Source organism: Diuraphis noxia, unplaced genomic scaffold (assembly GCF_037042655.1).
Source record: "Diuraphis noxia isolate RWA-SAM2 unplaced genomic scaffold, SU_Dnox_SAM2 contig0009, whole genome shotgun sequence".
Classification (NCBI taxonomy): Eukaryota; Metazoa; Arthropoda; class Insecta; order Hemiptera; family Aphididae; genus Diuraphis; species Diuraphis noxia.
The window spans coordinates 1,353,782-1,374,822 of NW_028301719.1; the positions used below are offsets into that span (position 1 = coordinate 1,353,782).

Consider the following 21,041-nt stretch of genomic DNA (forward strand, 5'->3'; position numbering starts at 1 on the left):
AAACATACGTATAGTTTGTACTTTTGTAGACTTGTAGTGAGTATGAAACAAAAAAAACTGACACCCTCGCGCTAATTACATACTATTACATTTACAAGAGAAGTACCTAATAAAGTATAATAATATGTGAACTGTGTAGGCACTTATAGAAGGGTTATAACTGATATAAGAAAACGTTTAATGCCGACAATACAGGGTGTCCCACAGAGATCTGACATTCTGACAAATGAAATAACTTTTGTTCCAATCAATATTTTTAAAAAATTTCTTTTAAATATAATTCATAGACACTTGCGATACAGTTTTAGAATACATTTTTTATTTTTCATTTTTTAATACTGAAGATAAAAACTTAAAATTGATAAAATTTTTTTTCGAAATATTCAATATAACCAATTTGTAAATCTAATTTTTAGAAAAATGTATATGGTAAACACACTTATTTAAGTAAAATGGCTGATTTTTTAAAATTTTTTTAAATATCAATATTTTCGTTAGGTAAATAAAATTATAGTAATTTATAGTTTATACATCCACATATTATTAAAATAAATGCAATAAAAAAAAAATAATTAGATTTTAACATGCACTTATTTAAAAATGTTCTTATACAATATTTTTAAAAAACTTTAATATTATTTGAAATTACAAGGTTTCTAACATAAACAAGATCGTAATTTACTTAACAAAAATATTGATATTTAAAAAAATTGTAAAAAGCCTTTTGACTTAAGTGTTTTTACCATATCAATATTTCTGAAAATCAAATTTACAAATTGGCTATATTGAATATTTCGAAAACAACAGGTAGGGTAAAATCAACCATCTATACATAGGCGTAATCCCGGGGGTGCAAAGGGGTGCACTTGCATCCCCGGGAATTTTTGAGGGGGTGCAAAATGATAGTTTTGCACCTCCTAAATTTTCTTTATTTATAATGTTAGGTTGAAAAGTTATTGGACATTGTTTGTAAGACCTATAAGTGTGATAATCATGAACTTCAAGTATAGAACTAAAAATCTTTAATAGAATGTTCAAATCTAAACAAATCAACTCAAATAATAGTTTATTTCAAAACAAATTAGATTATATGAAACAAGGTGAAATTAAAGATGGGTTTCCTTTATTATCTGAAATTTTAAAACTATTTATGACAATACCTACAAATACTGCGTCATGTGAACGAAGTTTTTCCTGCTTAAGAAGGCTTAAAACTTACCTCAGATCAACTATGGAACAAGAAACAAGAAAGACTGTCTGATTTAGCTATATTACAAATTGAAAAGAATCGAGTTATAGATTCCGAAATTGTAATCGACGTGTTCGACGCAGCAGCAAATTGTATACATGGTAGACGCTTAAGTTTAATTTAATTTTGTTAATTAATATGTATTAATATTTATTATATCAATGTAATAAATTACAGTATTGACCAATTATTTTAATTTGTATAATACAATTTACTTGCTTCATATTAATGATAATATTAAATTGTGCGTACAATTTTGATCGAGGAATTGAAATTGAGTAATAAGTTGTAAATAAATTTGCAAGTGAAACGAGGGATTTTGACATTTTGTAGAAAGTTTGTAACTTTCCTGATTAGTTTTGCACCCTTGAATTTTAGCGAAATTACGCCTATATATCTATATATACCCAATACCTACTCACCAAACGGCACTTTAATTTGATATACAAATCATTTTGTCGTGACCACCCGTCTATATTTTTTTTAGTGAGGTGTAGCGTGACTGCGGTGACTGTCCCACCCGGTGTGCAGGGATGAAATCAATGGACTTGAAAAAAAAGGGCGATTAAATCTGAGTTGTGAAAAAACGCCATTATATCTAAAGTATAAAATAAATTCGTTAATATTATACCTATATATAATACGACGTACCAAAAACAAAAAAACCAAAAAAAATCAAATAATATAAATCATAGTATCATATTATAAATGATTAATATATCGTACTGCGCAGTAGTATATAATATACAATATAAAAACTGCCATATATAACTATATAATACACACTGCGAAGAGCTGCACGGTTTTCATCGAACCGAAAGCAACACTGCAGCGGCTGCCTGTGGGATTTTATGCAGTAAATCTGGACCGATCGTTTTCTACCTCCAACCTCAATTTACAATATATTACGTACACTGTATACGGCGAGGTCGGCGGGGCAGACCGTAGTCACGAGATGGGGTTGGCAGACGTCCCCAAAGCACTGCACTATATCGTAAAATCCATACGGCTGTGCAAACAGACGGTCCGACTCCGCAGGCGCATGTTTGATATCCATTGACGGATCGGCGACGCCGCGTTATGTATTCGTGGTCGTCGACAACGGCGTCGTCATTTTTGCCGGTTCTGATACTGTTGTTGCTAGTGTTATTATGGTTTTTGGTGATGTGTTATGTCGGTCAGTTTATGCGACGGCGACGCAATCTTCACAATCGTTTAGCACGACATAGGCAAAGGCAAAGGCAAAGGCGATAGCGGGCGGCGGTGGCGGCGGCGGCGGCGTGCAGCGACGGACGTGGAAGGGATCGGTCACGGGGAGCGTGTCGGTTGACGGCGGCGGCGGCGGCGGCGGTGGCGGCGAGTCAAAGCTGTACCGTTCTCACACTCAACAGGTCCGGCGTTATAATATCTCCGTGCGCCGTGTGCCTCGCAGCAGATTTATAGTGGTTTGCCACATCGTGACGGACAAACCGTCATCAAGGCGCCCGGCCGTAAACATTCAGCGTCATATCGTGTATAACGGCCCGACACAATATAATATCGTAGTTTATCCATTGCCGCGTATCCGTACCTATATAATTTTGTTTTTCGCACTTCCGTTCCCCGGGAACTAATCCGCGCAGTGCGCGTGTCTCGTCGTGCGCTCCGTGAACATCCGCACACCCGCACATCCGGACACACTCACCCGCACATCCACACGGTACACACATACATAATACACGTACATAATAATATTATATATAATAGTCGTCTAGTAGCGAGAGAGCGGCTCGGCGCGCGTGCGTGGGTGCGTGCGCGTCTGCATCGCGCGCCCCGTCAAAAAACGGCTCGCTCGTCGGATTCCCGGCCCGCGGTTGAGCGACGGGTGCCGCGGTACTCGTCCGCGGACGGTTCAGCGGATCGCACTGTGCCGGTGGCCATGACGTTCCGGACCAAAGGCCTCAGCAAGCAGCAGCAACAGCTACAGCGGGGACAACAGGACTCGCACTATCCCAACAACAATCACCGACAGCACCGGAATCGTTACGACGAAGAGGACGGCAGCGGCGATGACAAGACCGGCGCGCCGTCCGACCGTCGCCAGCCACCGCCGCCCGTGGCGTTCGGTGGCGGCGGTACTGCAGCTTACGGTCATCCGCAGCGATTTGCCGTACAACACAAGGTAAGCGGACGGCACGCGTATAAGATGTATAGATCTAAACCTACGTTTTATATTGTTATCACATATATTATACCCACTACCTATACCTATAATAATAGTACCCATATATATTATAATCGTGTTATATAATATCATTATTATTATCATTATCTACGACGTGTACGCGTATATACCCAGTGATGTCGCGTGCGTGCCGCCGACGACATCGGAACTCCGCGCACAGTGAACCCGGAACGCGAATTTATAGCGAGAGTGACTGCATCAGAGTGAGAGACAGAGAGAGAGAGAGCGAGCGAGCGAGCGGGCCAAGTATACTGTAAAGTGAGAGGAAACTCCGCCGCTCACGTGTACACGCCGCGCGCGTGTTCGCGGAAACAGGAACCTGTATTGTATATGGCGCGCGCCTTTCTCCGAGCGCGCGCGCAAACGGTCATCGAGAGAGCTGCGGGTTCGAGGAGACATATTATGATAATGATGATGATGACGGTGGATAATAATAAACGCCACCGTCCAATAGGATCCTATATGTATAGTTTGCGACATATAAACCAATAACAATATTTATGCGATAAGTATTATAATATAGCGCAGTGTGTTGTATTATCGCGCGATGGAATATTCGCACGCGCTTATTATTGTATTGCAGGGAAATAAAAATTTTATAAAATTTGAAAATGGAATGCAGCAAAAATACGCATGAAAAAATAATGGGCGTACGCGAAGATTTAAATGACATATTATTTTATGCGTGTTATCGATTATAGGGAAATTAGGTATACAAATATAATACAATAATAATTATATGGCCTATGCGGGAGGGGAACGATGAAATATTTTTAAACGCATGAAAGAAGAGGTAGATAAGTTCTCCTCTCCCCCCCCCCCCCGAATTCGATCATCGCGTGGAGATCGCATTCAAACGTTTCAAACGGCTCTCGGCGATCGTCAGACGCGCACGTGCAAAATGTTATACATAGATCGTCATCGATCGCTGCAGCGCACCTGAACCGGCGACGTGTGCGTTCAAAATAATAATAATATTATGTCTAATTGAAATGATAATAATTATGTATTTGCTATTTTTGTTATGCTAATCAGACACTGTAAACTGGTAAACGGTATACATTATACCGCGTTGACGGTAAATCAACGTCGTCGTCGTAATTATTTGGCGTATTCGTCGCTAACATATGGTAGGTAATATATAGCCGCGCCGACTAGGTCTCGCCGGGATGAGAACGGACGCACCCAGATCGGAAGGAACCGCCGCCACACACAACCACTCGCCAACAATTCCCACCCCGCTTTTACGTATCATATATATATATACATAGTGGCCGTTGCTCTCGGCAACTCTCGCGGAAAATCAATTTTCTCGATGTTTGACTGTATTTCTATAACATACATACCTATATTATACATATTATTATATTATGTACCTATCTATATTATTATGTTTTACCTATAGATATAATATGTTTGTGTGTGTGTGTGTATATTATATTTATTGGCGATGTAAACCGTAAAGTGTGAAAATACATTTTTTTTTTTATCTATTCTTTAAAAATGTTTCAGCACACCAGGTGCTATTACAAATATATTTACGATTATAATTTAATCTTTACATCATTTAAATTTATGATATTAATGATGTAATAATATATTAGTTCATGGTAATAAGTTTTTTTAAGTTTTGAAATTTTTTGAAATGAAAATAAAAATATGCATTAAATAAAATATTTAATAGTATAATATACGTTTTATAGGTAGATAGGAAATTATTGGTCGTATAATATACAGACACACCGATGCATGTATCTACAGCAGTAAACAATTTTTAGCGGTTCGAGAATATGTAAAAAAACATGATATTTTATCAGAAAATTTCATAATACCTACTGCACAATCACTATCGGTATAATAATATTTTCATTTTTCTGTGGAAACCCGAAACTTTTTTCGGAATCGTTCAACAAGTCTGAGATAGGAGTGCAGACGTGCAGTTAAATCACAGAATAGGTTAAATTGCGAGTTGTCTGCGCGTCCATAAATTTTATCATATTATTACATAGGGGCGATACCCGTTTGCGTACATTTAACATTTTTTGCGACTCGCTTGCGTACAAATGTACGACTCAATTGTGCACGCGAATTTTTAATACCTGTCATAAATGACCCAAAACGTTAGACTCTCGTTTTCGTATACATAAACTCGGTGGAGAACTTGCGGAATCGTGTAGATTTTAATAGTCGTTGATATACATATACATACACAATTCCGCAAATTTCACATATATATACGAGATATAAACGATTCCGCATAATTTCAAACGCAACATTGCCATATAATTGTTTTCTCTTGTTATTTTTTATAAATTAAATTTTTTCCTATATGGTACCTATATACTATTTTGTACAATTAATTATTACCTAATATTTTTATTTTTATTTAATGAATCTTTATAACCACAAACCTATATAGCGATCAAACATTTGCATGGCAACGTTGCATTTAAAATTATGCGGAATCATATATATATATTAAATTTGCGGAATCGTGTTATAGCCCATAAACTATAGCAAAAGTCTATACTAAAACCCAATAGAACTAACAAAAACAATGTTTAAGATTGTATTTCTCACTTTATACGTTACAGGCGTGATTAATATTTTTATTTTTTTGTTAATTTAATTTAATTTGTTGCATAAATGAAACGTTTGTGACCAAAAACTTCTGAGATCACGTGTATCTTTTCGAAATTTGCACTGCAAGTTACAATCAAGTCTAATTTAATAGTTGTACACAAACAAAACGTCATTTTTCGGGTCAAAATTTCTATCAGCTGGGTTTTCACGTTTTCCTAAGTATACGCCAACGAGTTGTCAGTTTCCAGGTAAAAAATTGTGTACTATGCGCGAACGAGTATGATCACGCTATATAACACATAGCTTCTTTCTTTATATATAGTTCTCGGTACATATACATGTACCCGCATTGTCACGGTTCGTTTTACCTATATATAAAATGTGTATGTATATATTCAAACATTATATAGTCAATGCACCGCTTAGTCCGTCGTATCTATACATAATGTTTATGATAAACGCCACTCATTAGTCATTAACCTCATATAATATTTTATAATATAGTTTGTCGCGAAAAATTGCATTTCCACACGGATGTTACCCACCTATCTACGGTTACACGTCTCGGACTGATTCATATTATAGGCGTTGTGACGTTATTGTTGCACCGAACGAAATGTATATAATAAGTAATATATTATACAGCAGCTGACATACACTATTAAATACGTCATTAATAATATAACTAGTTTAAAAAAAAATATTACTGACGGTTGTAAATTTTTGCTTTTTCTCGTTGATACGAGTCTTTTATTATGTACTACCTGCACTTTATACATATTACACTGCAGTCATAATCCCGTCATATATAACCTTTCAGTCATGTCATCGTATAATAATATAATATAATTATATATTCATTCGTTATACTTGCGACGTGTACATACTATTGTAGCTGCAAATCATATTTCTGTAACTGTACAGAGATGACATCGATACACTTAAACATATTAATTTGTACAAGTAAAACGTACAAATGCGAAGTAAACATATTATGTTTACGTGCGCGGCTACGCCTTAGAATGCGCAGTAGGGTCTTGAGATTTTATGTTCATGTTTGTCGCGCGCACAAAGAAAAGTAAAATTAATCACTTATAAATAATGGTAGTCGCGGATGAAAAGCAACGAAATTGACCGCGATTTACCAAATTGCGTATTCATAATACAATATTATATCAATCATTGCATGCTTCCGACCGCGTTTTAGAGATCGATATAATATTACTAAACTGCAGTCTATATAAAACATTTTAAAATATATTTAGAGTGTCTATTGGCCATTAGTGTTGTAATTATTTGTTGTTTGGTAGGTACCTACCTATATCATTTTTATAATTATTCATTTGTGTATAATCAAGCTGGTGGCGAATACAAAGTGGGATGATGAGAAGAGACAGTCATCCATTCACCCCGCTCCCCTGGGGCCGAGTTTAGAAGAAAAATAAACGGTTTTTTGTAATTTTAGACAACATATTTTTTAAATCTAATAGGCGCTATACTACGTATGTATAATATTAAATTTTTAGGAGTTGGAACTATTTTTAAGGATTTAAATACAAGTAATTTTCTAAGTAATCGATGTGTATCGTGTGAATGTAGTAGGTAAGTGATAATATATTACATATTATACAGTATTTTATAATTTTTAATGAACAAAATCGTATAATAGTAAAATGTTGAAATTTGAGACTTAACATTAATAGTTAATGAGAAAAGTAGTTTTCAAAATAATAAGCTTGTTGCAAATTCAAGTATGTTTTCAGAAATTTTGATCCTAATATCAATTGATGGGTACGTCAGTACCTATACAAATTACAAATGCACAATTAGCATATATCTATAAGACTGGTTTATTCCTGGTTTATTTGTATTAGTATTGTGTTAATATTTTTGTATTAGGTAATATTAGCAATAAATAAAATATTATAAGATATCGTATTATTGAGTATTTAACCTTTTATTTTTTGATGGTGGGCAGTCCATCATTGTACTTTATATATTTGTAGCTTCAATATTTAAAAAAAATTGTTCATCCCTTCCTCTTGAATCACTGTTGGATCAACTATTGCAATCAAACCATTTAATTTGATGGAAACGAATATATGCATTATACAAGATGTTCAAAAAACTTGGAAACGCTTTCATTATTGTTTGCATATTTTTATAACTACATATTACATATACCTAGCTATAAATATGATACATTTATATTAATAACAGATAACACTGTTGCAAATTTATTTGGCGAAAAATTTATCATATTATTAATTTAGTTTTCAAAATTTTACTTGTAAATTTATTATGCATTCCTGGAAAGTGTAGCTATTACATGTAACTTTTTTCTCTATAATATATAACTATTAAAGTCAACATAATAGCTCTCATCATATACCTACATTTTTTGTGCATTTTTGCGTTCAATAGATTGTGTGATACGTATATATCATTCCAATAATAATGTTTGGTAAGTTAACTTTAAATATTAGTGATGGGAATTATTCAAATATTCGAATTCGAATAGGTCTATCGTAAATAATTCGAATATCAGTATTCGATGCTACAATACAATACGTAACGAAAATTATTTGTTTAACTTTTCGCGCAACACAAAACGTTAATAATATTATATGACGCATAAAGGCCTGCGAGAAGTGGATTCGAAGACATCAGCGATATTTACTATTTGATGGAGCAATTTATTAAAATACAAAAATAAAAATTGTGCAAAATACTTGAATATCATAATTAAATTATTAATAATAATGTATAAGTTACAACAAAAAAATAATAAATAAATAAATGGCAACTATACGATCATGTACCTGCAAGATAAAAACTATTTTCGTATTTAGCCTATTTAGGTCGATTAATCATTGACATAAATTATCTTTAGTTGTGTAGATATGAATTAGTTATTGATAATAAATAGTATAAAAAGCTTGCCATGGAAAAACGGATAAAAAAAATTAGGTATTGTAGCATCGAATACTAATATTCGAATAATTTACAATAGAAATATTCGAATTCGAATATACATTTTATAACTACTAAATATAATACCCATGTCCTATAATAGAACAAAGGTATATGAATTAAACGTTGCGTCGGCACGCCATTGAAATAGCTGTTTTTTATTACTTGTTATTTTATATACCTCATGTACGATCCGCATAAATTATGTATATAATATACTATAACATGTGATATGTCTTAGTATAATAGCCAATATATTGACGATAAAAAGAATAATAAAACAATTTTTTTTAATCGAAATAATCAATGATTAATACAATATAATTATAAATTATAAATAAATAAAATATGGTATCTAATGTTGGCAGCGGAGTGTTAAGACATGATTTTATGGGTCGGTCCAATGAGTCTGGTTCAGTAGAACGTAAAAAGTATTATACTCTACCCCTGATATAAAACTGGTTTTTTGCTTTTTGTAATAAGTATAATTGAATAATGAAATATAAATGTTTATAGCAAATACCTACACGTTTAAATTGTCTTAACATAAATATTATTACACATATATATAGTATATACACACACTTGGTACCTATATTATATTATACCCATGTATAAATAATGTAGCAGCTAGGTATGTAATATGTGTGTTCTGTGAACCTATAAATAACTCAGACTTAAATAATTTAGATTATTATTCATTTATGCAACAGATTTGAAAATTTAATTGTTAAAAAATTTTACGTCTTCGTTTCAATGCACTATTTGCTTTTATTATGAACCAATAAACAAAGTTCGATTTATTATGTTTCTTATTATTATTTATATATTATATGCCTTATTGACTATTTTATTGCAGAGTATGCTGCTTTTGACACACATAGATTAACGTCCCTAAACGGCCTAATCGTTATCGGTTTATCGTTTTAGACTTTGGTTCAATAACTTAAAAACAATAAGATGATGTCAATTTACTAAGTGTATAGTTATTGTCGCATAAATATTATTAGATGCCCATGTATCGCAGTATTGCAGATGTATTATTATTAAATTTATGATAATTATATGGCATCGATACTAGATGTACACATATTTGAGTTGATAAGTGTTTTTTTTTTTTTTTTTGTAAGGGCGATGAGACATGATAAACTTTGCTATTCAATTTTCATGATTGTATAGATAACAGTAATATTTGTTTATATTTTACTTTTTATAATGTCAGTAGTCAAGCAGAGCTATTTTTGAGAATTTATCTGTAATTTTCTAGAAATGTTGTAAACAATAATAAATCATACTATAGTAAAAATATATATGTGAACATTGTACATAATTTATGCAGATTTTAGGTAAATATATAATTTCTTAAATTATTTATAGTTATAATATTGGAAAGTAACAAATTTAGCAATTTATTGAATATATTTGGATTAATGACGGTTAAAACTTAAACTTATTATTGGACTTTGGTGTAATGATAAATTACACATAAGTTATCATATATTTTAGTAATTTGGTATTTATATAAAAGGTAGGTATCACGCAAGTATTTACCCATTGCGATGTCTACCGAAATAATGGAGATATCAAAATTCTGGTTTTATAATAAGACTCACAAGGATAAGAACTAAAATTATTTCATATTTTGAATTTTGATTTATTTTAATGTGTTGGTACACAATTTAAAAAATATATTTAATTTAATTTTCGTTAATTTTTTAATTTTTAATTTTTAATTTTTTTTTAGTTTCGAGAAAAAATTGCGAATTATCACACTTATATTAGTAGTGTTATAAAACATGAGAAACGCCGTGGATATCTGACTATTACCGGTAAATTAACAACTTTTGGAAAATTTACCTTTCATATTCTTAAAAAAGATGTTTTCATTTCATATTATCTCAGAAAAATAATTGTAACTTGAGTCATTACTATATACATTATACAACAATAACAGTCATACAACACTATAATATCCAATAATTAATATTATAACCATTATGATAACAGTTAAATATCCATCAACACAACCACAATTAACTTTATCTACCTATGAGATAATTAAAAAACAACATGAAGTATACGGTATAACAATATATATACAATTTTAAAATACTTTACAATTATGATCATCATTAATGAAAGTTTTAATTAAATAAATGGTAACTAATAACAGAAATTTGTTTTATGATGGTATATCATTATTACCTAGATGCATATGAATATAGGGGCTATTAAGCAATGTGAAAAGGGGCTAAGCAATGTGAAAATGAGCTAAGCAATGTGAAAATCGGGGCTAAGCAATGTGAAAACAGTACGGCTCCGATGTGGTGATTCATAACGGAAAAAAAAAAGATTCATATGAATAAAGAACTTGTTATAATAATATTGAATGAGCTTTAAATAGATTTGTAGGAAATGCAACATAATAATTTTTCATACCTACAACACAACCAACCTTGTATTGTAGCTTTAAATTGACCTGTTATACGTTTTTAAGTTAAGAACATAATCTATGTAACTATATTGTGATTATATTATAGCGAAATGAATTTTACACGAAGTTTCGATGATTACATAACAATAAATTGCCATTTATAAACGTTCATAAATTTGATAGGAAATTTAAAATAACGGAAAAAAAAATCAACACAGATATTGTTCTTAATTTTAAGCTCGATAATAGATTCATAATTCTTCAAAAGAACGGATTAATCTATTTTAATAGTCTGTGATTAAAGGTTGACCGATTGTGTTTCCATCATAATATAATGCGCATTGGTCGAAGAGAGACACACACAAACGGTGCGTTGACATTCTCTAAGTAGAGTTCACACTGCATAATATAGCGGTTGTGCGTTTTTATGGTCATGGAGACGACATGGACTTTCGTGCCGTGTCTTATTTTAAAATGTTTATACCAAATTACCAAAACGCAATACCGATATTATGAATATTTTGTACCTGATGATAACATTTTATCATTTTGTTTATAGTTGTCACTTTTCCGCATATAATTCATCGTGGTAATCTATAAGACAGTGGCGTAGCCAGGAACTTTTTATGGGGGGGGGGGGGGTTCAGCAAATTTAAACTTACCACACTTTACTTCGTGGTATCGGATATTTATTTTATTGTAAAAATATAACATATATCATAATATATCATAATATTACCCCCCATGGATACGCCACTGCTATAAGATGATATAATATTAATCTATTAATTTATTATAAATAAACTTAAATCATGACATAAATTTAACCGCACGGTCAAAGGTTATGGACGTACTCAACTGTGTGGTATCGTTTTGTTGCTGTGGTAATATCGTGTGATAAAATGTCGATATACCATAATGGTATGGTGTGATGCAGCTTAGTGGAACCACCAAAATAATTCAACAAATCAGAGAAAATTATTTTACACGACACAATGTACAGCGTGAACCAGGCTTTATATGCAATACAGTTCTGCAATAATTCAATATAATATTATTGTAGGTAGTTACACTGTTTAGCGATGATCCCTATATATACGTCATGATACGCGCGATACCGACGATGATAAATCATATAGTTTAAGTAACGTTCGGGAAAATCGTAAGTTTTTTTCTAACCTATTTTGTCAAATATAGGAGATAAGCATGTTCGATCGTTAGGCGACTAAAAATGTTTAAAATAAACTACTAACACTGCTTGTACAAAAAAAATAAAACATTTATTTGTGCGCTCTGTATATATATACACAATATATTATATGGATTGCGATGATGCGCAAAATTTGTCGGTTTTTTCCGTGCAGTCGTCGAGGAGACTATCGACTGAGTCGCATCACATGCAACTAATAAATTACTTGAAAATTAAAAACATGAATACCTAATTAAATATATTTCTGAGATGTATATGTGTGTGATTGTAAAAACGGACTTTAGACAGTGGCGCGGTCTGACGATAAGTTTAACAACAATAATTAATTCGAAGGGGGAAAAGTAATAATGTGTATATAGCGTATAATAGTGCGCGTAAAAGCGCACTTATTTTATGGACAAAAGAGGGAGTGAAGAGGATGTCCGCCGTGGCGGTCCTTGACCTTCGAAATCGTTTTAAACGAGTAAAATGTAATAAACTTTGAGTTCGTGAAAACATCGTCCGTCGTCAAAAAGAACGTACACAACAATATATACATATATATGGTGCACACACGCGGTGTAAATCAGTCAGAAAAATATCAACAGGTGCCTCGGGATATATTTCTAATAGATCAAAGGGGAACGGGGGGAGGGGGGTTACCTAATATATATATATATATATATAATGTATGATCTCCCCAGTAGCCGAGTGTAGTTGTGGTAACGATTAGAATACCTGTAATATCGCTACCTATTCAATAGTAAATATATAGTACCCATGATGGGCGCCCATTGGTAACTTTTCGGGAGGGGGTAAAACGTAAACCAACAAAATTCTCAAACTTTTTATTTTATGATGTCAACATCATGCTAATATTTATTAAATTACAAGTTCGTATAATTTTTCCAGGGGGGAGTAATAGTGCAAGAGATGTGAACAAACCGACAATATAGTGCACGACATATTTTTGTATGTGTGTCGTGTGAGTATAATATGACTTACTTTATGTTTATCACTGTATTTCTCCAAAGCAGTTATAATTGTATAAGCCTCTGATGACACTCCATTTTAGTGAAAGTGCATCGACTTCATCGCTCGCGTATGTATATTATATTATTATACATAATATGTTATAGCTCTTTTTTACTATTCATTTTTTGTATACGTCACAACTCACAATAATTTGTTCGAATACGTATTATACTACTATACTCGGACGCATGATAAACATATTGACGTATTGTGATTGTTTTATAGCACTTTACGACCTTTTTAAATTATATATTCAATTCAAGATGGAGTCAGTTAAACAGACCCAAACTTATGTAAAAATAACCGGAGTTTTATTAGATATTTATTATTTCCTAGAGAAAACAAATTGTCATAACTATATTCAGTATATTATATATATATTATAGATATATATATATATTTTTATATGACATAATATAGGTGAAATTCAAGCTTACCTAATTCAATGCCAAAAGGCTATAAGCAGTATAAGCATAAGCTATGCCTCTCCTGAGTTATGAAGTTTTTTTTTTATTGAATTTTAACAAATAAATAATAATAATAATAATAATATAATATAACTAGAAAATATTATACCCTGAAAAAATTCGACGTTATAATTATGTTTACCTAAATTACCTATGATAGATAATAATATAAAACCTTTGTATCCTATAACCGTGTATATTTCAAAATGTTATGCCTAAATAATTATGAATAAAACGAATTTTTATTTTATTTTTGCCAACTCGTGAATTTGTCTGTTACATTAATTATTCAGCACTTCAGCAGTAATATGAATATTGCGTTCACGATCAGAGTGTATAGATCCACCGATTAACCAGCGATGTCGAGATCATTGCGTTTAGATCTATATTATATTGTTCCTGATCTAGTGTTTCTGTTTATAAATTATATTATTATGTGATATATTATTTATTTGTTTGATATCAGAATGATTATTATTGAGCCTCACTAAGTGGAAACTCGTAGGGCCTATATAATACTAAAATAGATTCGTATATTGTTAATTTGCATATTAAAAATTATTATGAAATAATAACATTTTGTGTGAATAGAACTACAAAATCATATTTTTTTTTACTTTTTATAAATAAACATCTCATAAAATGACTTTTTTTTTAAAGACCGTGGAAAAATTTGAACCATATAATAGATACACCTCTTTGTGTGTACGACGTTATTGCGTTAATAAACAATTATTATAATTAAGTAATATGTACTGATTTGTACAACGATTCAATCGGTATTATAGGTATGATAATGACCTAGCTATTTTAATATTCTACGCTGAACTGTATAGGTATGTGGTGTTTTTATTCAAATTTATTTTTGTTCAGCCCCAATATTAATATCACACATTCACACCGACACTAGGTACTTATATAATATGTATTTGTATAATATTATACTATATAGAACACTCGTGAATATATTGGTATTTAAATGTGTTATATATAAATATAACATAACAGAAATTAGAAGTTGTAGTTTTGTATTATCAGCTGTATATTGGACCTTATAGAAGTTAGAGCAGCTGTCAATAGTTTTAAATGTTTTTAATTTGGTAGATGTTTTCTATGTGTATATAATTATTATATAACATATACTATAATATATACATGTCGAAAATGTATTTTCTATAAAAATAGTTATAATATTATGAAGTTTTGCCACCTTTTGTAGTCAAGAGTAAATAATATAGGTAATATTTATATAACATAAAAAGTTTATCGTTAGTCGTCACAAACATAATAATATGATATATAGGAAATAGGAATGTAATTATTATTTAATAGATGGGTATTTAATATAATATGTTTTATAATATAAAGCTGTCTGCTTCATAAAATTATAATTTAATATTTTGATGCATAAAGTCACATCTTGATAGATTCTCAATTTAACAAAGACAACTTATATATTTTGTATAATATATATATATAAATATAGACGGCTGCTCTGCTCAATTAATATTTAAATCGTTCCTAAAGGTTAAATTGTATACACTATATACAGTTGAATTTTACCGTATTACTATAGATAATAGAAAAATAAATTACTTAAAGCTATAAGAATATATGACGTGTACTATTTACTAAAATATCTTTAATTAATAGTTATATGTATAGGCGAAAATAGATCTCCGTTAAGTCGTTTTTTGAAGTCATGCTTATGATTTATCATTGAATTAATATTCAACACATCCATTACAGCGACTTACACAATAAATTACGAGGTAATGTGGTACACTCTAAAGTCAAACTTACTATACAGCAGACTTCTTTGGTAGGTATTCTACGATTCTATGTAAAAAAATTTACTTCTGATAATTTATCATAACAATTCACTAATATTTACTGAAAATATTTTCAATTTCGATTAAATTTGTCAAAGATTATTTGCTTTTTTAGTTCACTCATGTTTACATATTGTGTTATACCGAGTCAATGAAATAAAATATTCTCAATTATTATAGATGGCACTATAGTTAAACTCTGTCAATTTTTAACAGTCATACTAAACGTATTGACAAAATATATGCTAGGGGATGATAATTCCTGAAGTCATTTATCTGAAATTGATTTCTAAATAAAATCTTGATTTAGTGTGCAATTAAGTAAATGTAAAAATGAACATGTTTGTGTCAAAAATTCAAAAGTCTATTGTTCAAATGATTTCAAGGTATTTTAACAACTGTTCAAACAGGTTTTTCTCTCTATTTGTTGGTTTAACCGTAATATGTTCTTGGCGACACACTAAACCTAGTCGGACGAATATTAACATGTACCTATACATGCAACAGTTGCCATGATAGATACGTAGTACGTACTATAGTAAATTTGCATTTGTTGTTTATAGTCGTGTAGAAATAAACGGAATATTCCAAGCGGGTAATTAAACATATTACGGTCTATTATAATATCAAAATTCAGCAAACTTCAGTAGTGATCGGAGCTGTGACTTGTGAGTATACATAAATATAATACATAAAAAAATACATTAAACACATGTTTATTATGTAAACATATGACACTGTATTATTATGATACACGAAAGCGTATAGTAAAAATAAAAATACAATAATATGAATATGCGTGGAATACCATAGCGGCATAGCGTCATACGTATAAAACCTTGAGATAATTTAACAATAAATAATATGAATTATGATGAGTATTTTTCATTTCATCATTATAAGCTATTCCGATTCACGAACTTTAGGTAGGTATATGTGTATATTACTATACAAATCAAATGATAGCTGGTACGCACTGAAATAAAAATCTAAACCGACATACTTTTGTACACAATATACAAAAGACTATTGAGGAAATCCGTCATTATTCAATACAACATATATGCCCAGAAAACTGGTTTGTTTCGCTCATAATTGTTGAATTGTGCCAACATGGAGCAGTTGGACAATATTGTACAAAATATGTACAATGCACGTCATATGTTATACGATATTATTATGATACTGAATAAAATTTTGTACTTTCATACTATTAAATAGTCTACTATTAAATAGTCGAGTCTAGACTCGAATTTTTTTTTTGGATTAATAAAATTGAAAAATAATGATATTTTCCATTTAACCACATCATAGTATTTGCACTTTACGTCATTACATTGCGCTGCAGTTTCACTAAAGTTTGTAGTGCGCAACTTTTATAATCGATGGGTTGTGAGTACGTTTGTCATGTAGGTATATTGTATCAATCATAGCAAATAATTATTTATTTATTAAAATAGTATACGTTTGATTTTATTTATCTAATGTCGAACATGTGCTATTGAAACTTTTAATTTTGAATAAACTCCTTGATAATATACATGGTGGTTTTGAAACATTTCAAAACAACGGAATATCATCATGTCAAATTATCGTAACTTATTTCATGCGGTAGGTATATTATGCACCGATGTTTTAGCCTCTGCTGTCACGCTAGATTCTAAAATATCATATCATTATAATATACGTCATGTTAGTTCAGTTGTTTTTTTAATAATTATTAACTTACAAACATTTTCTGTCCAAAATCATTAATATAATATAATATACTTACACAAATAGTAAGTTTATTCTTAGAGTGGTTTATTGTCTAAAGTAGGTTATGAGTGTTATGACTTATGACTGTAATAATTAATAGTACGTCGAGTAATTGTAGTTAAATGAAATTGATTAATAATCTAAATAATTACTCGTTATAGTAACGTTATAACTTTTATTATAATATACTGGTTGAATTGCGCATTTGCAGATGGTCTGTATAGTTCCCTAAAGTTATTTAAGGGAATTGACCCTCCTTTGTGGTAAAATTATAATATAAGCATACAGCCATACATTGTATACTTATCAATATATTAATGCATTTATATTTTAGTTTTTTGTCATATAGATAAATAGTCCATGAGACCATGACTATCGTCTGTCAATAGCCATTAACAATTTCACGAAACCAATAATTATTAATTATTAACGGCAAACGCCTCTAAATTATATTATTATATATGCAATTTATTAATAGATTTATCAAAATACGTAACATAATATGGTTATGAAAATTGTAATTATCATTTTTGGAAATTCTGATAAAATATATAATAATAAAACAGATACTCTTAAAAGATATATATATTATATCTTAAAGTAAATGATTAATTTATTATTGTTGTACTTTGGTAGGTATTTATAAGTTATAATTAATCTTATACCCGATTTTACAATGATGTGTATTTTTTTTGTGTGTCTGTCATCATGTTTTGGGACAGTAAAAGTGCTTCGATTTTCGACTTCAGTACCTCGTTCGATCAGAAAGTGAATCTAGTTGGTACTTTGTGGATCGAAAGTAAAACATTCCCAATATTATTCTTAATAATTAGGATAAACAAACTAAAAATTAAGGAAAAAACGGGAATTTTTAGAAATACATATAGGTAGTCACAATTTTTTTTTACAAGCATTCAAAGTTTGAATTTTGACAAAATACGTAAAAATCACAAAAATTCGCAAATTATTTTGAGCTAGAATTTCAAAAAAAATTTTCTTTTTAAATCTAAGATATGAAAATGGAACACGAGACTCCTTATAATATTATCAATCTATGTCACAAAAAAAATGTCCATCAGAAATTTAAATTAAATTTTGATGAGCCTTTGAAATTAAAATTTTTACAACATTGGATTTTCACTAGTTTTCTCATTTAGCGATTTTCTTATTTTAGTGTACTCTGAAAAAAATGACCACAAATACTTGAAATTTTCGCTGAATGTTTATATAGGCATTTTCTATATTTTGATAAAATTTTCAAAATATTTTGATTTGTTTTGAGCTGTTTACTAACATTTTAATTTTTCAACTTTTTTAGTTATTTTTTCTATAAATATCGATAAAAATGTATTTGTTGGGTAGAAAAGCTTGAAAATTTATTTATGAAGACACCTAACATATTGTTACAATAGGAGTTGAAAAATATAAAAACGCATAGGCACGATTTTTTTTTATAAGCATTCAAAGTTCAAATGTTGACTAAATACGCAAAAACTACAGCAATGTTCAAATTATCTTAGACAAAAATTCATAAAAAATTTTATTTTTAAATCTAAGATTTGAAAATTTTTAATAATCTTTAATATATCCTAGAAATATGAACAGTCTGCGCTGAGAATCGTTTTTTGTATAATACAATGATATAATATCATTGGATTCAAATTTAATTCCATCCATTACTACAGTAACCCACTTTTGTAACCTACTGTACAGCAGAGCGACATCCACGACTTACCAGCTTTTTGTTATTTTTATTTTTAATACGAATACACGATATACTTACACAGGCTTTAACCTAGGGATAGTAGGTATATTATTATACATTCATATTATAGCTACGTATTCAAATTAAATAATTATAATATATATGTTATATAATGTCTAACCATTGAATATTGATATTTGCTTACATGATTATTGATTAGTATTCATCATCAACTGTATGAAATATAAATGTGTAATATACTAATATATATTATTATATATATTCGATGTATATGAATATGCTCGAGATTAGAGGTATACACACTCTGCATTCGTATATATAGTAATTACGAAAAACTTCTAAATTCTAATACATATTACACTGTTATTACTAATTAGTAATTAAACTCTTGAATACATAATATTAAAATATAGAATACAGAATTCAATAAAATAAAATGTTACTATTTTAGGTGTTATCTACTCCTAGTAATTCTAGCGGAACATTAAATCCTGAAGCACACGAATTCAAGTATAAGTCATTGACTGCAAACCTATCAAAGTCTGATGACGAACCAAATAAAAAAAATGTGGAAAACGGAAATAAGAATAAAGGTAAATATAACTTTTAAAAAACAACGATAATTATTTTATCCTTACACGTATCCTGTATTGTTCCCGGATTTATGTGTTATAATTATAATATGTACCTATATTATATGTGTATTATGTTAATATAATAATATTGAATATTGTACTTTTGTTTGGGAATAATAATTAATTATATTATTTAACCTAACCGTATAAAAAAATAAAAATATATTTGATTCTTGTGGCATTTAACATTTTAAATATTTCATTTGTGGTTTGTGAAAATGTAAAAGTTTGACAATGATTCATTGCTGCACACCGCCGCTATAATATACTTTCGAAGTGAACGTAATATCGAGCTGAAAAATAGTATCGACATTATCGAACGCGTAAATTATTTGATTCAAAAAATTCCGGTCAAACACAATGTTTTAGAAAAAATAATCTCGATGAAAACTTTCACCCTAAAATATGTGATATAGCAAATTACGTATGCGTGGGAGACTATGTATTGCGACGCCACGTTCTGGTAGGAAACAAAAACTATGATACGATAAGCAGTGACTATAACTGCAGTGTTTTTTGATATATAAAAAAAAATAGTAATTGGTTAGTACACGATTACGAACCTAAATGGTTATTCGAGTAATATTACAGCAGTTTAATTGTTTTATACTATAAAGAAATCTTATAAAAAGTAACGCTGGCTAAATGTTAATAAAGTGAACTCATTTACACACATTATAATATGGAAATTGGTTACAATTGGTTGTTTTTTATTCGGGTGCATAACAAATAACAATACAACATAAGGTGTACATTAGAACTAAAGGATCATAATATATTATTATATTTTTATATAGGTAGGAATATAGGGCTAAGTTCAAAGTTACCAAGTTCATGAGATACTTTTATTAATGTTGAAAAAACAAGTAATGTACACATACGTTAGTGAAAATTAGGTAGTGAGTGGTGACTTGACAGCGATATCGATCGAAGAAA

The 21,041-nt window shown here is 30.3% G+C and overlaps 1 protein-coding gene across 3 annotated transcripts in view; it reads left to right on the plus strand.

Annotated features, from left to right (window-relative positions):
- Positions 1-3,041: 3,041 nt before the first annotated feature.
- The window catches only part of LOC149054212 (uncharacterized), a 45,646-nt gene continuing 27,646 nt past the window's right edge, over positions 3,042-21,041 (plus strand). For 2 of the 3 annotated variants that reach the window (XM_089230586.1, XM_089230587.1), the window contains exons 1-2: positions 3,042-3,410; positions 19,922-20,063. In XM_089230586.1, coding sequence (XP_089086712.1) covers positions 3,168-3,410; positions 19,922-20,063 — 385 coding nt within the window. In that variant the 5' untranslated portion in view covers positions 3,042-3,167. The remainder of the gene's footprint in view (positions 3,411-19,921; positions 20,064-21,041) is intronic. The other variant, XM_089230585.1, reaches the window with a different exon arrangement.